This window comes from Macrosteles quadrilineatus, unplaced genomic scaffold (assembly GCF_028750875.1).
Source record: "Macrosteles quadrilineatus isolate MER2022 unplaced genomic scaffold, UCM_ALF_1.0 Scaffold_1__1_contigs__length_201487025, whole genome shotgun sequence".
In the NCBI taxonomy this organism is placed as follows: Eukaryota; Metazoa; Arthropoda; class Insecta; order Hemiptera; family Cicadellidae; genus Macrosteles; species Macrosteles quadrilineatus.
Window position 1 is genome coordinate 86,734,446 of NW_026542594.1, and position 17,084 is coordinate 86,751,529.

At 37.1% G+C, this 17,084-nt stretch overlaps 1 protein-coding gene across 1 annotated transcript in view; it reads right to left on the minus strand.

Annotated features, from left to right (window-relative positions):
• The window catches only part of LOC129003873 (uncharacterized), a 67,257-nt gene extending 50,967 nt beyond the window's left edge, over positions 1-16,290 (minus strand). Inside the window, exon 1 of the mRNA XM_054432592.1 lies at positions 16,179-16,290. Within this exon, the coding sequence (XP_054288567.1) occupies positions 16,179-16,257 (79 nt within the window). The 5' untranslated portion in view covers positions 16,258-16,290. The remainder of the gene's footprint in view (positions 1-16,178) is intronic.
• Between the last annotated feature and the right edge of the window lie 794 nt (positions 16,291-17,084).

Below are 17,084 nucleotides of genomic sequence, written 5' to 3' on the forward strand. Positions count from 1 at the left end.
GATATCTCACGATGGCGATGCCATACTCAGTCACGGCACACTGCTTCACCAACACCTGAACAGTGAACAACACCGACGGGACGCCGACACCGGAGAATTAGCCCACTTGACCACTCACCAGAAAATATCACCTCTCCACGGTGCGCTATGCCGCTATCACAGATCTAATTTCATTTCATAACCATACATTGACCAGGTGGCTTTCATATTTCGATAAATAACGGTGCGTGTGATGTGCTTTTTTTCATTCTAACCTAAAATATTAGATAAGAAATTAAACTGAACTGAAGAAGAGTCAACATTGTGTAGGAACCGGATAGCGCAAAAAGTAACAACTAAACGTCTATATAGCCTTTTATATGGAATCTAATTTAAATGAGTCGAATTCAGTCTTCGACTTTTACACCTTCCCCTACGTTCCCATCCAATAAAACCCCATTTAATGTACTAGAATCTAAAACAGCTGAACAGCTGTATCAGACCATTGACTATAGTCAAAGATCAGACACAAGTTAACAGCATGTTTGTCCGTAACAGGCATAAACAGTATTCTTGGATATACAGTAAATGGAAACGTACCGTATCTTAGCAGCATGAACTATTTCGAATTAAATTTTCCAAAATGAACATTAAGACATCAATGAAGAAAAAAATCCCTTGTGAAGTCTGTTATAATGTTCCTGATACAGTAGCTACCTAATCAATTTATATTATCTTATAAAAAAATCGTTAGTATTTGTCATTAACTGAAAGTAGTGAGATATATATTGTATTTTGATTTCAAATTGTCTTAAATTTTCAAAAAATGTAAATTATAACTCATTGCTAGTCACCAATCATTGTTTTAGCACTGCAAAAACACTATAAATTAGGTTAAAACGTTTACGCCCAGTATGAGAAGAATTATCGGACAACCTCTAGACTCTAGACATTTCCTACCGCGTACCTGATCATGAACCGTAAGACACGCCTAGCAGTGCAGTAGAACTGTGACCCTTGTACTTCCTTGCGACAAGTCTGCCTTGAGCGGGCCTTGGACTCACGTGAGAGTGTTGGCGCACGTGACTGGTGAAAGGCGCTCACTAGACACCACCTACCACAACTCTGCCCTTCAAATGTCAGCGAGCAGCGAGCAGCAGTCGTGAGATGGCACTGACCATATACGGCTAGGACGGGGTGTAGGAAGAGCAGCTCCTATTGTAGTCTAGGGATAAACTGGGTTATTGCATATTGCACTGCTCACAAACTGTTATCTGAGGTAAAGTACGTCGAATACTCTCAAGCAGCAGTCGTGAGATGGCACTGGCCATATACGGCTAGGACGGGGTGTAGGAAGAGCAGGTCCTATTGTAGTCTAGGGATAAACTGGGTTATTGCATATTGCACTGCTCACAAACTGTTATCTGAGGTAAAGTACGTCGAATACTCTCAAGCAGCAGTCATGAGATGGCACTGACCATATACGGCTAGGACGGGGTGTAGGAAGAGCAGCTCCTATTGTAGTCTAGGGATAAACTAGGTTATTGCATATTGCACTGCTCACAAACTGCTATCTGAGGTAAAGTACGTCGAATACTCTCAAGCAGCAGTCGTGAGATGGCACTGGCCATATACGGCTAGGACGGGGTGTAGGAAGAGCAGCTCCTATTGTAGTCTAGGGATAAACTGGGTTATTGCATATTGCACTGCTCACAAACTGTTATCTGAGGTAAAGTACGTCGAATACTCTCAAGCAGCAGTCATGAGATGGCACTGACCATATACGGCTAGGATGGGGTGTAGGAAGAGCAGCTCCTATTGTAGTCTAGGGATAAACTGGGTTATTGCATATTGCACTGCTCACAAACTGTTATCTGAGGTAAAGTACGTCGAATACTCTCAAGCAGCAGTCGTGAGATGGCACTGGCCATATACGGCTAGGACGGGGTGTAGGAAGAGCAGCTCCTATTGTAGTCTAGGGATAAACTGGGTTATTGCATATTGCACTGCTCACAAACTGTTATCTGAGGTAAAGTACGTCGAATACTCTCAAGCAGCAGTCATGAGATGGCACTGGCCATATACGGCTAGGATGGGGTGTAGGAAGAGCAGCTCCTATTGTAGTCTAGGGATAAACTGGGTTATTGCATATTGCACTGCTCACAAACTGTTATCTGAGGTAAAGTACGTCGAATACTCTCAAGCAGCAGTCGTGAGATGGCACTGACCATATAGGGCTAGGATGGGGTGTAGGAAGAGCAGCTCCTATTGTAGTCTAGGGATAAACTGGGTTATTGCATATTGCACTGCTCACAAACTGTTATCTGAGGTAAAGTACGTCGAATACTCTCAAGCAGCAGTCATGAGATGGCACTGACCATATACGGCTAGGATGGGGTGTAGGAAGAGCAGCTCCTATTGTAGTCTAGGGATAAACTGGGTTATTGCATATTGCACTGCTCACAAACTGTTATCTGAGGTAAAGTACGTCGAATACTCTCAAGCAGCAGTCGTGAGATGGCACTGACCATATAGGGCTAGGATGGGGTGTAGGAAGAGCAGCTCCTATTGTAGTCTAGGGATAAACTGGGTTATTGCATATTGCACTGCTCACAAACTGTTATCTGAGGTAAAGTACGTCGAATACTCTCAAGCAGCAGTCGTGAGATGGCACTGACCATATAGGGCTAGGATGGGGTGTAGGAAGAGCAGCTCCTATTGTAGTCTAGGGATAAACTGGGTTATTGCATATTGCACTGCTCACAAACTGTTATCTGAGGTAAAGTACGTCGAATACTCTCAAGCAGCAGTCGTGAGATGGCACTGACCATATAGGGCTAGGATGGGGTGTAGGAAGAGCAGCTCCTATTGTAGTCTAGGGATAAACTGGGTTATTGCATATTGCACTGCTCACAAACTGTTATCTGAGGTAAAGTACGTCGAATACTCTCAAGCAGCAGTCGTGAGATGGCACTGACCATATAGGGCTAGGATGGGGTGTAGGAAGAGCAGCTCCTATTGTAGTCTAGGGATAAACTGGGTTATTGCATATTGCACTGCTCACAAACTGTTATCTGAGGTAAAGTACGTCGAATACTCTCAAGCAGCATTCGTGAGATGGCACTGACCATATAGGGCTAGGATGGGGTGTAGGAAGAGCAGCTCCTATTGTAGTCTAGGGATAAACTCGGTTATTGCATATTGCACTGCTCACAAACTGCTATCAGAGGTAAAGTACGTCGAATACTCTCAAGCAGCAGTCATGAGATGGCAGTGACCATATACGGCTAGGACGGGGTGTAGGAAGAGCAGCTCCCATTGTAGTCTAGGGATGAACTAGACTATTGCATGTTCTGCTGCTTATAATTGCCATCTTCTGAGGTAAAGTTCGTCGAATATCGTGAGATGGCACTTAGCATATGGAGCTGTGAGTGGTTGTAGGACTAGCAGCTCTTTAAGTAGTATAAGAATAGACATTGCATATTTTACAGCATAAAATAACATCTATAAACAAGCAAGTATAACAGTTTCCTTATTCTCCATAAGAATACCATTGGAATATTAAATTATTTTTTTATTTTCTCCATATAACTTTCTTTAATACTTTAATACTTTCTTATTAAATGGCGACCATACAACCGTAAAAACACTTCAATATACTAAATTGTTTGTTTATTAAGCTCTTTAAAATGATTTAGAGAGTAATTGGAAAATTTTTTGTTTTGAGGCTTGAAAGTGAGAAACCCCAATTTTTACTCCATAAAACCCCATTCCCATAGTCTTATCGAGTTGGTTCACGAACTCGTTCAAATATACGTAGGTCCTGTGTCAGTCCAACAATATAAGAAAATAGCATATAGAGCAGAAAGCTACATGAATATTGCAGACCCTATTTTAATGAAGAAGTCCCTCCGCCCAAAGATTACTGTGAGTACGTGGAGGAACACACACAAGCATTGGTTGAGCTGAGAGGAAATATCGATTGAGTACCCATAACTGCTGCTTTTATACAGAGGTCTATTATAGAGTATAAAGAAGTCTTGCCCATAAAGGAAATACAAAATACGTCTTGTAATGAGCTATTGCTATTGCAGATGCTACACACTCCATCCGTATAAGGAGAGTAGGAAGAGGAAGTTGAAAGTCTAGACAGACCCTTCGTTCATTGAAAGGTTAATCATGTTTAATGCACTAGCTGCCGCTACCTCGCCGTCTGCGCAGAAATAATGTCCATCGAAATGGAAAGGGAATCGTTGTTTTTTGTAAAAATCAAAAGCATGGTAAATATCTTATTAGTACAACACTTTGGAGTATTAGAAAGCTATTAACTATTTATTGCAGTGCAGATACGAGTTAATTATTATATTTGAGCGAGTTTCCATATAGAGAAAAAGCTATTATCGTAGGTCTCATGGTAAGCTTAGACCCAGGACCGATTTCCTTTTTCGTTTTAATGTCCCCGAGGTCAAAAACAACATTCGTTCAGATTCATATTATATATATATATATATATATATTATATATATATATTATATATATATACATATATGTCCTTTAGCACTTGAGCAAAAATAAGAGTTTTTTTTTATTGGTACCAACATGTAAACTTGTTTGAGAACTAGCATGTACCACAAACGGTATATAGTCAAAAAAATGTATCCATTTATATAATTTGTTATAGTATGTTGTCAATGGTAGTGCTGTAGTAATAACAGTTTTTTAATATTTCACAATAGATTGGATTTGGACCGTTCCCTTACAAACAACGCCGAAAATGCCTATGCCGTAGGATACAAAGTATATTGAACTCTTTTGAAATGATCATATAACAAAACGTCTAATGTTTTAATAAAAATCATATAAAACAAGGCACGTGACAATTTGGAATTTTGAATAATTGGGAATTATCTACAGTATTGTTAGAGTTTTCCGTAAATTTAGGCTTTAATCTGTAGAAAATAACTAACTAGGTTCAAGATGCAAAGTTGACATCGTTCATGAGTAAACATCTGATGAAAAAGTTAAGACTTTTAAGAAACATTAGGTTATGGAGTAACCATAGATCTTGAAATGCAACTACTGTTTGTTATTTCATCATTTCGTGAACAAAGCATGATTCAAAAATTGAGAAATGTTTGGTTCGCCTTGCGCATTTCCGGCTCTGGCAAGCAAGTGCTTTATCGCCGACTCAACCCGTTATCGCGGGTGCAGATTCATGCTTATTCATCGCCAGTAACTCTCAACTCGAGCCATTGACGCAATCGCTGGGATGAAACAATAGACGAATGTAACCTTTGCGGGGAATGCAAGGCCATGAACGCCCAGTCCCGTAGGAGGAGCTTTGTGTGTCACTGAATCGTTTAGCATTGACACTTCAAATCCCTCGACGCGAGGCGCATCCTCTCCCTTCTCGGCCTAGGCTCCTGACAACAGAGAAGCAGAGAAGGCAAAGCACTGCAAATAAACGTCAGTGGCAAAGTAACTCACTTGTCAAATCGAGGTTATGAGTGTTTACTCCTTCTGTTCAACAAAGTGTTGTCTTTGTTCGTCCTTTAACAGTCGCACTTGTAGGTACAATAGCTTTAAGTATGGATGTAATATTACAAAAATAGATTGGGGAAATTGATTGGGACTTAATTTACTTTATTTTTTAATTTTCTGGTACTATAAAAACGATGTTCCATCTGATACTTTAATGAGCAGAATTTTTATGTATGGACTCTGAACCAAGACTCGTACTATACACACAAGCACCATTGGTTAGTCTCTTGCAAAACGCAAGCTATAACTAACCTCGTTTAAGTATCCACCAATGCCACGGTCCAAAAGTACAGGTGGCGAGAAGTATCACTTGTGATATGTAGGAGCAGATCACACCATATCTGACACATCGATAGACCCTATATGCAGATCTAGAATAAAATTATCTGAGAATCATCAAGTGTAAATCTATACAACTATCAAGTTAAGGCAATATACTCTGAAACCTCAAGCCTGTGAATACGTTGTCGCTGTGTGTAGATCATTATATTACCACAAAGCGGCATCTGGTATTATGGATATCAGTGTCTAGAGAAAAGTAAACTTTGTGACTCTGCCTATGCCCGGCATCGAAAGTGCCGCTTAATCGTCTAGACTCTAGATATCAGTGTGTAGAGATGAGCAAAGTTACAAGTGACTCTGCCAATTCCAGACATCAGTGAAAGTGACCCTTAATCGTCTAGACTCTAGATATCAGTGTGTAGAGATGAGCAAAGTTACAAGTGACTCTGCCAATTCCAGACATCAGTGAAAGTGACCCTTAATCGTCTAGACTCTAGATATCAGTGTGTAGAGATGAGCAAAGTTACAAGTGACTCTGCCAATTCCAGACATCAGTGAAAGTGACCCTTAATCGTCTAGACTCTAGATATCAGTGTGTAGAGATGAGCAAAGTTACAAGTGACTCTGCCAATTCCAGACATCAGTGAAAGTGACCCTCAATCGTCTAGACTCTAGATATCAGTGTGTAGAGATGAGCAAAGTTACAAGTGACTCTGCCAATTCCAGACATCAGTGAAAGTGACCCTCAATCGTCTAGACTCTAGATATCAGTGTGTAGAGATGAGCAAAGTTACAAATGACTCTGCCAATTCCAGACATCAGTGAAAGTGACCCTTAATCGTCTAGACTCTAGATATCAGTGTGTAGAGATGAGCAAACAAGTGACTCTGACAATGCCCGGCATCAGTGATAGTTACGCGACTCTAGATACCACAGCGTAGTGATGAGTTAAGTTATAAGTACCCTGCCAACTCCCGGTATGGTATCGGAGAAAGTGATGTCTGGTCGTCTAGAAGCGTGTGAGATAAGAGATGCGTCAGATGACCTTGCCATCGTCGGCCGCGACCTTGTCTACGTCTGCTCGCTGGCTCATCAGCTGAGCTGGCCAATTACTATTTGATGGCAAACTTTCCCCGCCCGAACTGGAGACTCCTGTTTCGGATCAACTTTTACTTTCTTCAAACTCCAGATAGGACGGTTTCTATTCTAAACGGACCAGTTTTTGTAGCGTTATGGAGAAAGCAGTAACAAAAAAGTTGCCATTGCCTGATGGGAAATATTTATATTTATGGATGCAAAAATTGTTAGGTAAGACATGAACATTACGTAACCCAATTCAAACTGCCTGCTATTTATTGCAGATTTTTTCATGTAATGAAAAATATGAAAAGGATCGAATTACAACATAAATTTTAGCTGAATATTGTAATGAATCTTTTGAATTTTAGTTCAAATAAACTTAACAATGTTTACAAAATTAAAGATTAGTAAGTATGTACATTGACTATATAACACTACGTAGTGTTATATAGTCAATGGTATGTACATACAGACTTAAAATAGGTTTCAAGGTACATCACTGAATAGTTTTGCCTCAAAGTTTATCCATAAACTATATACAGCACTTAGACCACATATGTAGACTTTAATAAATTCTAATGGTGTAAAATATAAAAAAAAAAAAAAAAAAAAAAAAAAAAAAAAAACAGGGGGTGATCTTTAGACAACTGTCTCAAAGGCTGTGATTCTTCCATATAAAATTAACCCGCGCAGGACTCTCATGGTTCTGGTAGGCTAATTTCCGTTACAAGAGTAGTCTTTCTTCCTTTAATCTGTGACGTCAGTAATAATTCTCATGAACTTTCGCCGTCTAAAAGTATATCACTATATGATAATTTTACCCAGAACAACAAACATTATCAATACCAAAAAGAAAAGTATGAGGAATTTTCTAATTTATATAAAAAATTCAAAGTGGCAATTCCAGTTAAATATTTTTTTAGTTATATTAGAATACCTTTTTTGTGGTGCTTATGTTCTTGACGATTTGCGTTTTTTTTTTGCCTCCCAATAAACCCTGAACAAAGATTGATACTCAAGAACACATGGAACAACAAAATAAGTAATCTTATATGATTCAAGTTCTTGAACCTGGTATAAATAAATATCCTATATCTTGACTTATTTGTGAGTCCAAAAACAAAACCACTTAAAAGGAATTAAGTTTACTGTTGATGTTTGGGACTAAGCAGCTGAGTGAGTTATAGTATATCAAACGGTCGCCAGTTCGATTCCGAGGGAACTGGACCCAGCTGCCCCTGATCATTGGGTTTCACATAAATGATCCTGACTACTGAAACAGCAGATAAAGACCTCTCAATTAGTTCTACACTCATCCTTCACTTACATTTGGGTTGAAATATGCACCTAGGTGACGTCCCCATATAAATTATAGATAATTGATCATTGGAAACGGTAATCTCACTAGTTTGAAGCAGCAAAAATGGGATTACGTCAATCTTTGTATCATGTAATGTAAGGTAAGACAATCCTTACTTAAGAAAAACTTAAGTTATTTTTAATTTATTTTTCTTATATTTTAATTTAATTTAATATTAATTTTAATTTATATTTCTGTTATTTCTAACATTGAAACAGAGGTGTGGTATAGTAACAGTAAGCGTACCGATGCAATAAAGCTGTCTGAGATGGTTGCGTAATTCAAATAAGGATGCTGGCATTAAAATACATTTCTTCTATTGTGATATTTAAAATGATCTTAAATGGTTTGGAAGAAATTAAAACCATCCACAAAAATGCCTAATCGAATTCATCATTGCACTGTAAAATGACTCATGACTGTACCCATCAGATAGTATAATTTCAGCAAGTAGGCCCACCAATGAACGACGAGTTGGTCAACCGAGGCCTTGGCTAGATGTCGGTAATGCAATGGCCTCCAGTGTCACGATATTTACCATTGATTTAGAGCAGTAATGGAGTCGAAATTGCTGATGGCCATAGCACGAATATCACTGAGACCGGCCGAATGTGGCTCCAACTGTGTCAGCTTGCGCCATCACCTAGCGTGAATGTATACAGACCTAGGCCACCACCACTAGTAGCGCCAGTGGCGATTTGTATTGATAATGAGGACGAGATTAATAGTCATTGTATGAAAATAAATGTTAAACTACCACGGGAAACATCAAAATCTGATGTCAATTGCAAAAATAAATGTTTTAAACTCATACTCATTCGGCCAAGCATAGACCTGGCTTATTATCTGGACATAGCAACATTGTCATCAAGGTCGCCGAGCAGACGACCTTAGCTAAGCGGGAAGTGCATGGTTAACGTAAGGTATTGTTCGAATCTTCCTTACTTTGTCTTTAGAACTTTTACCTTCACAGAATCACAGCGCTTTCTGATATACCTGATTACGGCATACGTGGAACCACAGTGTGTCTTGGTATTATAGGTGTCTTTGTGCTCGATAAACTCCCAAGTTCAAGTGAATATGGTCAATTCTCTCTTCAATGGGAAACCTCAAAAGTATAGAAATAGCACTATTAGATGTATACAGACCCCTCAAAAAGTGCGGGGCATTTTATTTGTTTATTAATAACAATAAGCTTTGTTGCAAATAATGCAACGAAGCTTTGAATAGAAGTGCCCACATAGATCTTAGAAACTATTTTTTTAAGCAAATACAATTTTTTTATCACCAGAAGGAAGTCTTAAATATGAGTATAGGTCAAGTGGTACATGTGACAAAACTGACATATTGGGACATATTTGGGATTGGGAAGACATAGTGTGGTAAACCCGAGCCAAAACTACGGTGGTTTTAAGTTACGAATTTGATCTTGCGGAGCAAAGCCAAGTAAATATTCCTTTTATTTAGACTGCCGCCGTTATGTACAAAGCTTTGCATGCAACGGATCGATATAAAATGCTGTTCCGGAATCTGTGAGGACTGCATAATCTGGATGGAACAACTTCTAAAAGTTACGATTGACAGCAAGTATTTTAGTTTTCTCCAGTATTCAGAAAGGTCATAGATGGTAACATGTGGTTCATCCCGCGGCGAGAGGCTGGAGATTGTTTACACCGTGACAGAACATTTGACGCAGACTGTATTATCTACAGTGGTTGCCTTGGCCTGATCTGCCCTCACGTTGTGGTCGCGTCGTGAGTATCGCGACAGACTATGTGACGGGGATGCCACGAGACCCACCACGCCACTCTGCCAGTGCCACAGAGATGAGGCAATATGCCACGGAGCCTGGGAACCATTGTCTGACAACTGCCAAGGCCTCACGACCGTATTATGCATTGATATTTCATTCTCATTGTCGGGAATTTTAGTACTCCACGCTTTGACCTATAGTGGAGTATGTTTGCACACCGTGAACGGTGCAACCGTTAACACACATTCGCGGAATACACGAAGTAACTTGACTGTGCAGTAACTCTCATAGCTCGACTACACAGGGTGAGCTAACAAGCCCGATTCACATTCAACTCGTAAACTTGCCCAGAGAGTTTAGAAATGGTCCGGACAAGGAAAAACTAAGTCTGTGAACGACACTTTCGATCTAATTGCTCTTCATAATTTCGAATGCGGTATTTATAAACATTAAACTAAAAAAATGTTAAAGACAGCCAAGTAATGATGGGTTTTAGGCCTAATCCAAAGACCATTATTGCTAGTTTTTTTTCAATGAGCAGAATATTCATGTATTACAGCAAATGTAAAACATATTATAAAATATTGCTACTAAATATAAAATATTGTAACATTGTTAAAAACAGGTTTACGTCGTTATGTGTTAAGTTAAGAAATACAGGGTGTCCCGTAACTCTCTGGGCAATTTTTGTAGCGTTATTGCTTAGGTCAAGTCAAACACATTTCACCATAGGAACATGGGTCTGTGGTGCATAGTTTTTCGTCTAGGTCTGTATTTATGTGTTTTTTACCAAAAAATTAATAACTCCTAAACGGTTTGACATACAGCTTTGAGATTTCGCAAAAATGTTCATCTTATCTTTATTATTTTAGACCTATTTTCGTTTAAATTATAATATAAAATCATCAACCTTGTTAAAATGGCGGCCATTTAAAATATTTGATGCCAAATTTCACGAAAACTGTTAACTTTACAAAACAATTGCAAGAGACAAAAAAGTTGGTCTATTTTATTTAGTTTTCAATGATACCTTATTTGTTAATAATGGATAAATAACAACAGAGAAATGTGTTCTTTTCGTAATGTTTAAGGTCGGCCGCTTAGAAAACGACCTCCTCCAGCATTGGTTTAGCATTAGCGCGCAGGTCGTTTTCTAAGCGGCCAAACTATAATACTCCTTTTACATTGTCTAAATATATTTACAATCATCTGCTATACGTCAATTAGGAGTTTAAAAACTTAACAGCTGATTAAATCATTTGTTTTTGTTGTATGTTGTCTAAACATTACTGCAAGTCTAGTTACTAGTTGTTAATCCTTAGGTTATGGAACCGGGTTGGCGGTCGTCATTTTGAACAGTTGTTGTAAGTAAAAAAGGCCTCTTGTAAATAAAGAAGGATCATAAGCTATTGTCCAATTGTATTTAATAATTACAACAAAAGTTGAGAAAAAATATTTTAAGAAAGATTAATATAACTTATAATAAACAACAACTTATACTTATATATAAATAATAACGAGAGGTCGTCCAGTGGTCGAAACTCGACCAAAAATATGTAATGTACTAACTTATCTATTTTCACCCCACACTGTAAATAAAACATGTGATTGGAGTTTCTTCCATTTGTTTTGATTTTCTGTTTATATTTCGTTGTTATTTCGTAACCAGCATAGCAACGCATAAGATCCATGTTAATTTTTTCAAATTTTTAAACTCATTTTTTGTGCTTATCTTTGAGCCTATTTAAATTTATAAAGGGGTTCTGCACACCTACAGGAAAATAGCTTTCCAACGGTATGCGTAGATTTTCCCTACGATGCACACGAGCTGAGAAAAAAGGTTTTAAAGAAACATGCTTGCCTATTAATATATAGATAGATAAGATAACTTAATCAGCTGTTATGTTGTAAAACTCCTTATTGACGTATAACAGATGATTGCAAAGATATTTAGACAATGTAAAAGGAGTATTACAATGTAAAAGGAGTATTGTTTAAATGGAGAAACGATAAGAACAACTAAGGTATCATTGAAAACTGCATACAATTTACTAACTTTTTTGTAGCTTTCAATTGTTTTGTAAAGTTTTCGTGAAATTTGGCATCAAATATTTTAAATGGCCTCCACTTTAAAACGAATGATGATTTTTTAGTATACCTAATTTTAAACGAAAATAGATCTTAATAAGATAAACATTTTTGCAAAATCTCAACACTGTATCTCAAACCGTTTAGGAGTTATTATTTCAGTAGTAAAAAGCACATAAATACAAACAAATGGAAAACTATATAGGCACCACACACCCATGTTCCTATAGTGAAATTTGTTTGTCTTTACCTAAGCAGTAACGCTATATACATGTGTCCGGAGAGTCACGGGTCACCCTGCATAACAAACTTATGAACTCGTACAATACATTTTATACATACTAAAATTACGGGATGGTTTTCATATTGAGTAGGGCCTAAGTCCAAAGCCGGTAAAAGTCTTGTCGTAGTGACGTGATGTACAAGAAGCCAATTCGCGCGTCCTACTCCAGGGGACTAGAGCGTCGATCGAGATTGAACCATTTTTCTTGTATTTACTAAATCAATTAAAATGTCTTAATTGATCCCTTTGTACAAGGAAAACTAAACACACTCCTAAATTGGTTACATTGGTAAGGTAGCCAAATAAACAAATTTCTGTCTACAAAATGGATTTTGAATTTGTCTTCAAATGTTTAATCATTTAAGTGTTTTATCAGCATTATCCTATGGGTATACCATGTTGGTAAAAAAATAACAAAAGCAAGGCAGCTATTCTTATGAAAATGAAATACATTAAGCATACTATTACTGTATTTTATTTTCATCAGAATTGCAGATTTGCTTTTGTTATTTTTGTTGTTGTTGTTCTAAACAAATGGTATACCAATTCAGAGGCTGATAAAACAGTTAGTGGTTAAATAATAAAAACATTTGAAGGGGGTGCGAAAGCTGGGTGACTAAGCTCTGTAAATTACTCGTTACGTTCTTCTGTTTCGGTTCATGGATCGCTATTATCACGCTATTATTCATAAATAATTTTGACTCGTTTCAATATAGAAAGAGTAATGAAACTAAGGAATGATTATAGCCTGAGTTGTAGATTTATATATTAACCGAGCCAGATTTATTTATAAATAGTAGCAATGCATGAACCGACACAGAACAACTCCAGAAATGTAGATCATAACACTATCCAAGTGTACTTACATTTGTGTTTGTGCACAAGGAATAACTGTAGTCTTGAAACTATCGAAGGATATTTAAAAGAAACACTTGTATGTATGTCGTACAGTACTTGTCGTCACTGGCTAGTAGATTGTGAACTCGTCTGTGTTGATGAGGTGGTAGCTCAATGATCCCCGGGCTTCTGCAATATTTAAGACTATCTCGAAACTCGTTGACGTGCGCAACATTCATTTAGCCCACATGTAATTCCCTATGATGATATAATGGTATAACTTTATTTTATTTTAATTTTTCTTGAAATACTAGGATTTTTTCAACTGAAAAGCAAATAAGTAAGACATATTTAAGAAATATAGAACACATTTATACGTCAAAAATGTCTTCGCCTACTTAATATAATAGACATTCATCTGCCATTAACCATGGTGCCCTTTTATATTTTACCACAGTACTACTCATGAACAAATTGTAAAAAAGAAAACGCTGTGTTAAGAGCACAATAATAGACAACCGGTTGAGAATACTATTATTTTCTGATGGCAACGGCAGGTTCATCCTGATCAGAGCTAATGCTACAAACACGCGTTTAGAGAAAGCTGCCAAACCCTGCGGAGTCTTATGCGCAATGTCCCCCGTCAATCAATCAAGGAAGACGACGCTCGCATCAGGAAAGAGGTCTAAATACTATGCAGGGTTTCCATAAAACCTTAGAGCTGGTTCCCTAACATTTTGGTAAAAAGTAAAATATTGTAAAAAATGAGAGAGACTCTTTCTTTCAACTGTTTTTAACCAAAGTAAGTGAAAATCTGGAATAATATACCAGATATTTAAGCCATGATACTTGTATAAGGGCAGCTTTTATTAAAGTAGATGTCAATTCACTGTTGGGAGCTGTGGAGTGTTTGGTAATGGCTAAATAAGCGATCAAATATGACCAAATCTAGCAGATCGTGAGGCACGAGTTTGGATGTACAATTTAAACCGTCCTCGGCCTCAGACAACTGGCGTGGTGTGGCTGTATACAAAGGTTGTATTACCATTGGCATGCGATCAATCATTGATACAATACACATTTAGTAAACGATTATCACTCGGAGTTATGTACTGATGTATTATTCAGTAGGGCTGTGGCCACCTACCTCTCGCCACAACAGGCATCTTGTTGTGTACCTGTCTTTGTTTACATTAGCATTACTAAACTGTCATTTGTAAGAATGTGATAAGGAGAAAGCCAGTGGGGTTTCTGCGGAAGAAAAGTTGAATCTTAATACGAATTTACGAACAGAATTATTTATAAATTTAATCTTTAGTGGTTGTTGCGATCGCGGGTTGATTTCACTTTAATCTTTAGCTATTTTGCAATTTGTTAGCTATTTAGTCAATTATAAGTATAAAATATTATATTTCAAAAAATTAATAATAATGTGATGCTTGATTTATGTTAAGTATAAAGTAGGCATGTATACGTGAAAAAACCCATTCATATCATAGAACTAAAAAAAGATTCATTCAAAATGAATGCTATGCTAACGTCGAACATAATGATGTTTATTGTAGAAACATGGTAAGTTATGTATGAGTATATTTGGCGATTCCTTGTCCCAAATATGCATATTGCAAAGTACAGGATGTTTACTGCTAGAATTAGATTAATTATATAATGTGTGACCAGTCTATCACGTCAACGTAATTATTTCGTTTGCTGAGAGTAACCGAGAGTATATCGCTTGATTTTAATACTTTAACATTTTCATAGGTGTATTGTTGGCATAAAGTCAATGATTAACGTATAACAATGAAGTAGATCAAAAGTCTGTAAATTTGTAAAGGTCCAAGATGAAAAAAAATCAAAATGACACTCGTCTATTCTACGAATAATAGAAGTATCGTACCAAAGGTGATCAAAGGTGATGTATCATGTCTGATTTAATAAGAGACCATTATTTAAACAGGCACGATAACATACCATGTTACACAAATTAGATTGGAGGGTTTTTTTAGACAGAACTTTTGATACAATTTTAATTCATACCATTTGATCTTATTTTTTACAGCATCATTTTATATAACTAGGCTTTTCTAATAATCAAAATATAGCGGTATCTTATAAATTCAGAGTTTTGCCAGCGTAACAAGATATTATTAATTAAAGAACATTTGATCTTCGATATATTTTGAATCAATCATGTGAATAGCAAGATCTGTCACTTAATAATCTATTTTGAAGTTTAAGTGCAAACACGCATAAATGTACTGACTGTATTTAAGCTGTGGTAATATGACAAATTTAATTGCGTAAAAAGATTGATGATTTTCATTCTAATATGGAAACCCCCAAAGTGTATCCTTTGGTAGATATTTTAGCAGGGTTACACAATAATTTATTAGCTAGCCCATTCTATCTAAAAATAAAGAACCGGACTATTGTAGCAAAATATTACTACCATATACTTATAACGGCAATTTATGCACTAATTCTGCTTGGTACTTTAATAATTTATTTTCAGATGCATAGTTATACCATAGGAAGTATTGTTATATATTTAGCAAATAAAACTAACTGAACAAAGCAATCATGTTAAACCCTCTGACTGTCTAAAATATTACTATTGATACCACAGTGTTGAATATTTGTAGAGTTTGTGTGTAATGCACCTCTATAATCGTCGACAATATTAAATCGTTTAAATATAATATTTATAAACAATAAATAATTTTAGCTAAGATAAAATAGAAAACGTCTACAGTCACCATCGATTTTAAGCCATAAAGTATTGATATTTCGTAAACATTAACATAATACACTATAACCTAAGAACTCTCCCGTAATCTTGAATACAAAAATGAATAAATAATCAACAAACTTGTAGTATACCCATGTAACAGAAAAACTCAAAAATATTATAGTGCCAGTAACTATGCTTCGTATGGATATACTGTATGACATACATTTAAAAGTAACAATACCTTTGTCTGTGGGATATCCTGTGGCGAACACGAGGATTGTAAGGCACAGAGAGAGCAAACTGAGAACAGACCTCGCCATGACGTGACGAGCGCACCACGCACACTGACTGAAACTGAATCACTCTGCACTCTCACCACCAACCACCACCACTACCACACTACAACACCACCACGGCAAACTGTATACATAGCAAATGTAAAAGGTAAAAACAGAGCAAGAAGCGCACTGATGTACTATTTCAGTTAACTCCAGTGTACGATATTTGGTGTACACAGGACCATGTGCCTCCTGAGAATAAGAGAAGGGTATTAAGGGAGATCATTGATGTTTAAAGAGTCATAGGTGTCTAGCTAGATCAAGGGTATCAAAGGATATGATGTCTAAAGAGTCAAAGGTGTCTAGCGAGATCAAGGGTATTAAGGGAAATCATGTCTAAAGAGTCATAGGTGTCTAGCGAGATCAAGGGTATTAAGGGAGATCATGTCTAAAGAGTCATAGGTGTCTAGCGAGATCAAGGATATCAAGGGAGATCATGTCTAAAGAGTCATAGGTGTCTAGCGAGATCAAGGGTATCAAGGGAGATCATGTCTAAAGAGTCATAGGTGTCTAGCGAGATCAAGGGTATCAAGGGAGATCATGTCTAAAGAGTCATAGGTGTCTAGCGAGATCAAATGTATCAAGGGAGATCGAGTTTAAATGGTGAAGCGATTATGAACATCATTCCTCCACATATCACAAGACCAAGCGTCAGTACTGTAATAAATGTATATAAACTATTTCCCGGCAAGAAAATATTACACTTAATAGAGCAAAACTTTCAGATACTGGAAAGTGGCAATTCTTATGAAAAAGAAAATAGTTCCTCAATTAAGAGAGTGTAATTGTGGATTGTGGTTGTTTGGCAA